At 41.6% G+C, this 5,000-nt stretch overlaps 1 protein-coding gene across 1 annotated transcript in view; it reads left to right on the top strand.

Moving 5' to 3' along the window:
• The window catches only part of LOC132136682 (WASP homolog-associated protein with actin, membranes and microtubules-like), a 5,956-nt gene extending 1,909 nt beyond the window's left edge, over window positions 1-4,047 (top strand). Inside the window, exons 4-5 of the mRNA XM_059547262.1 lie at window positions 506-836; window positions 3,513-4,047. Coding sequence (XP_059403245.1) covers window positions 506-836; window positions 3,513-3,793 — 612 coding nt within the window. The 3' untranslated portion in view covers window positions 3,794-4,047. The remainder of the gene's footprint in view (window positions 1-505; window positions 837-3,512) is intronic.
• Window positions 4,048-5,000: the final 953 nt, after the last annotated feature.

Raw genomic sequence — 5,000 nt, 5'->3', positions numbered from 1 at the left:
TTGTGCGTGTGTGTGTTTGTTCATGTGTGTGCGTGTGTGTGTTAGTGCGTGTGTGTGAATGTGTGTGTGTTTGTGTGTGTGCCTGTGTGAGTAAGTGTGTGCATGTGTTTGTGTGAGTGCATATGTGTGTGTGTGTGTGTGTGTGAGTAAGAGTGTGTGCATGTGTTTGTGTGAGTGCATATGTGTGTGTGTGTGTGTGTGCCTGTGTGAGTTAGAGTGTGTCCATGTTTGTGTGAGTGCATATGTGTTTGTGTGTGTGTGTGTGTGTGTGTGTGTGTGTGAGTGCGTAAGTGTGTCTGTGATTGTGTTTGTGTAAGTGTGTGAGTGAGTGTAAGAGTGAGTGTGTGTGGTTGTATGACTGAGTTTGTGTGTGAGTGCATGTGAGTAAGAGTGTGTGTTTGTGTGTGTGTAGCGTGTGTGTGTGTGTGTGTGTGTGTGTGTGTGTTGTTTTCATCATGACTTCACTTCACAAGGCTCTGTTTGTTTCCTGTTTCTCTGAGTTTAGAGGCATCAGGGTCAGTACGCTTTACAGACGGCTGTGAAGCCGGTGTCACATGACTCCAGCAGAGATGACTCCTCCCAGCCCCTGTCAATCATCAGCCTTGGGCCGCAGAGCTCCACCCCCCACAGAAAGAGGCGGAGTCAAAAACAGCGAGACATACCGGTGCAGATTCTGCTGCCGCCTGGATCAGCATCAGCACAGCCAGACCAGACGCCTCCTGCTCCTCTTAACCCTCCTCCTCTTCTTCCTCCTCCTCCTCCTCCTCCTCCTGCTCCTCCTGCTCCACCCATCAGTGTGAAGCTGCCCGTCCGAAACACTCTAGAGCAAAACTCAGGTGAGTCTCAGAAACCCTAATGATGCGTTCACACCAGACGTGAATGAAGTGTTAAGTGCAAGTGATTTACACGATAAGTCGATGCAAAGATGTGAACTGACATCCTGCGGTGCGAATGACGTGGCGTCAATTTAGGGTTTCGGGCGTTCTGATACGCGTAACGCGTGAGTTAAAAAATCTGAACTTTGGCGAAAATTTGAGCCGCATTAACCATTTAGGAGCTTGCTCTAGTAGTGACGTGATTAGGACGTAGCTGTTCATCTGGTGTGAACGCCCAGTTAGGCTGTGTCTCAGTCAGGTCCTGAGCTGGTGCATCAGTAGATCGTGTGCATGTGTTCAGTCTCTGGTGAGATCCCCGGGACAGATCACTCTAATCCAGTGACATCATTATGTACAGCGTCAACAGACAATACAGTAGAACATCATCACTGGAATAGAGGTTTCCTTGATTGCTAAACACTATTCTTGAAACAATTAAAATATTTTTCACAACTATAAAACTACAGAAAACTACACACCAACTTCTGCAAACTTCAAAGTTCCAGGTCAAAATCAAATAGTTTAGTCAAAAACATGTTTTCTTTTGGCCTCAGATGACACACAAACCTGTCAAATACACAAACTACTTCAGAGAACACTAGTGAGATCAGTTCAGACACTGCTACTAACCTGCTTTTGGGAAACAGGAATCCTTTCGCTAGTCACAGATTGTTACCGTAAACACAGATTGGAATATACTGCCAGTTACTTTACAGAAATGGATGAATGATGAATGAATGAATAAATAAATACATAATTAAATTCATCCATTCATTCAGCATTCTATGCCAATTTGAATGACAGTATTGGTATTCTCCTTATTTGTTATAGCAGTGTGTCTAGCCTCTCCTAGACAAATACAGTACATGTAAGGACAGCTTGTAATTCAGCTGTAATGAGTTTGAGGGTGTACTGTGCAACATGTATTTACTGTACATGGAATAATGGAAGTTGTCTCATCTGAAGTACTGTAATGATATTGTATGTGTGTTCCCTCGTGGTCAGTGAATGCAGAAGAACATGCTCAACTATAGTGCTTTGTATTTCATCAGGAACAAATTTAATTTGACCTCATCCCCTTCGTTTTTATTCTCCCTCCAATTCCTCTTTGTCTCTCACTACCAGGATTCATTTTCCAAAGCTCATAATCACTTGTGCTCCTGTGTATATCATCCTGAGATTCTGAGCTGTGTGTCATCAGTTTTGCTGCTTAATGTTCACACATGGAAAAATGTGCGCTGTTTGAGTTCATTCTTGGATGCTTGAGTTAATGATATTGTGTTTTTATTTGTGTTGTGTTTGTGAGAACATGGTTAAACCTGTGAAAAATATCGTTTTTGTGTAGAATTTTGCAGAAAACACTGAGCAAATTGGAGCGTGCCTTCAAACAGGTGAAATGTGTGAAAGTTTTGAAGGGTTGGAAATTTGGCCAAATAAATCAATTATAGTTTGTTAGCAATCGAGAAAAACTGTAGTAAACAACAGGCAGGACCAATTAAATTGTTATATCATTTTTTATTCTCTTTAAACACATCGTTCTGTTACATTTTCTTACAACATTTCAGCCCAATTTTAATTATAAATGATAATCAGGTGTTCATTACCAGGTATCTGAAGTTATAATAATATGAATGTAATTGACATGAAAGACAGACATAGCGGTGTGTGTTTATGTTCATTCTATCGCATCATTATATTTATCACGTTGACTCGTGTGGTTTATGTTTCATGCTTCAGAAATGGGATGTTATATCCGGTAAGGGAGCATGATCAGGTCTGGTGCAGGGGTAGATTCGGTAGGTTTGGTCCTAGAGGGCCACAGTCCTGAAAATCCCCTCAGCTGCCTATAGTTTAGTGATCCTGAAGACAGTGATGAGCTTGTCCAGGTGGGTTTGATTAGGGTTGAAGCTGAACTCTGCAGGACTGCAGCTCTCTAGAACCGAACTAGAACCTACCCCTGGTCTGGTCTAAACCAGATTCTGTGTGTGGAAAAAAGTAACAATACTTTATACAGTAATTATACTGAAATTATTGAACATAACTGATATCCGCTATACATTTATGTTGGTTCTGTTGGGTTTACCCTGGGGTTACCGCTGCTCTTATGCTAGGCTCTTGTCCAGAACAGAAGCACACCGCCAATCCAAACTGTATGCTAATAATCAGTCATCTTTGACAGTGGTCCTGACAGAAATAATGTTTATGAGTTGATTAAATTATTTTATTATTCCTAGAACTGCAATTCCAGGGGCAAGGAATTGCAAAATCTCAAATAAAGTTCTCGAATGCTGTTTTCTTCGTGTTTCATCTTAAGGAAACAGTTATGAATGGTTTATGTATTCTCAAAAATACTTATTCTAATATAGTTTCTTGTACTTAAGAATTCAAGTTTTTGTAAAATCTTCTTAAAGTTAAATCCTCAAAGCTGAGCCAGTCATTAAATAGAGAGGATTCATAGCAGGACAAATATTAAGAGCAGTGTAAACCTCTGTTTGTTCAGTTTGAGAGACAGTAGTCAGGTTACATCCGAGTGTGGCATTTCAGTGATGTTTTCTAATTGATTTCGAGCTGAAATCTGAGCTGGACGATTCTGTGATAGTTTCACCCATTTGAGTGAATGACATGTTTGTGATGCAGGATCGATGGACGAGCTGTTGGCGTCGCTGCAGCGTGGACAGAAACAGCTGCGGAAGGTCACGGTCAGCGCAGAGAGCGGTGATGTCAGGAACAGCCTGCTGTCAGCCATCCGTCAGGGCGTGGCCCTGAAGAAAGTCCCGCCCTCCAGTGGCCCCTTGCACAGCACAGACTCAGAGCTCGAGCGCAGCATCAAAGCTGCCATGATGAGGATGAAGAAGGTGTCTAACGACTCTGATGATGAAGGGCCGTCAGACACGCCGTCTGGAGACTGGGAGAGTTAAACGTGACCATCTATGATTCACAAACACTGCTGCTGCTGGAAAATGTCGTTTCAGTTGCCATTTCTGATTGTCATAGCTAACTTCCTTTGCCTAACTTTGGGTTTTTGCACTGATATGTCTTGTCGTAGAAATATATAAGTAATTTTCCATGAAAATATAGCCAGTTACACTAAACATTAGAAATGTGTGAATGACATCTGTGACTCTGATTTGATCTGTTAACACTTTCATTAAAGTGCCTGATCAAGATTGTAGCATTTGTATCTGTCTTTCTGTGTTTGAGGGAAAGTCTATGCCTTATGAAGAAAGCTTTTCTTTTCTTGGAACTCTTGATAGTATCAAAGCCTGGACCAGTGATTCTCAAAATGTGCTAAACAAAACCTGACTGGAAATACACACCAACATATGCAATTCATTCAAATTTCTATTGTTATATTGTATATTTAAAAACAAAGGTATCAGGTGTCATATCATTCACAAGTGCAGTATGGAGTACCTCAAGGCTCAGTACTAGGACCATTGCTTTTCACGCTTTACATGTTGCCCTTGGGAGATATCATCAGAAAACACGGTGTTAGCTATTGTATGATGTTGTATGATACGCTGCTCTAAATTTCTTTGCATACCAATTTGCAAAGTTAAAGGAATGCACAGGTGATATAAACTGAATGATTAGCAATTTAATACTGCTAAGTTATGAAAAAAACAGGTGTAAATTATCAACATGTAATAACTGAAAACACTGATGATGCACCAATGATGTTCGACTTCGCCAGTCGGAGATCACTAAAAATAACATTAAAGAGGTGTGTGAACTTGCAAGCACGATGTCAGACACTGTAATATGCTCTGGTCCCCTCCCTGCTTACCGTGGTGATGAGATGCATAGCAGATTGTCATCACTCAATGGCTGGATGTCTAAGTGGTGCCCACAGAATAACATAGGTTTCATAGACAATTGGACGAGCTTTTGGGGCAGACCTGACCTGTTTAAAAGAGATGGTCTTCATCCCTCCTGGGGTGGCGCCACTCTTCTCTCTAGAAATATGGCAAATAGTCTTAGTGTTTATACTTGACTAACTGGGGCCCAGGTCAGGAAGCAGACAGACTGGCTAAACCGACCGTCTGCTAGCTGCCTCCCGTCACAGAGGTCAGTTAATTCTCAGCACATAGAGACTTTTTCACCTAGATATCACACTATAGAGAC

The sequence above is a fragment of the Carassius carassius genome, unplaced genomic scaffold (assembly GCF_963082965.1).
Source record: "Carassius carassius unplaced genomic scaffold, fCarCar2.1 SCAFFOLD_159, whole genome shotgun sequence".
Taxonomy (NCBI): Eukaryota; Metazoa; Chordata; class Actinopteri; order Cypriniformes; family Cyprinidae; genus Carassius; species Carassius carassius.
This window is presented reverse-complemented; position numbering and strand designations above follow the sequence as displayed.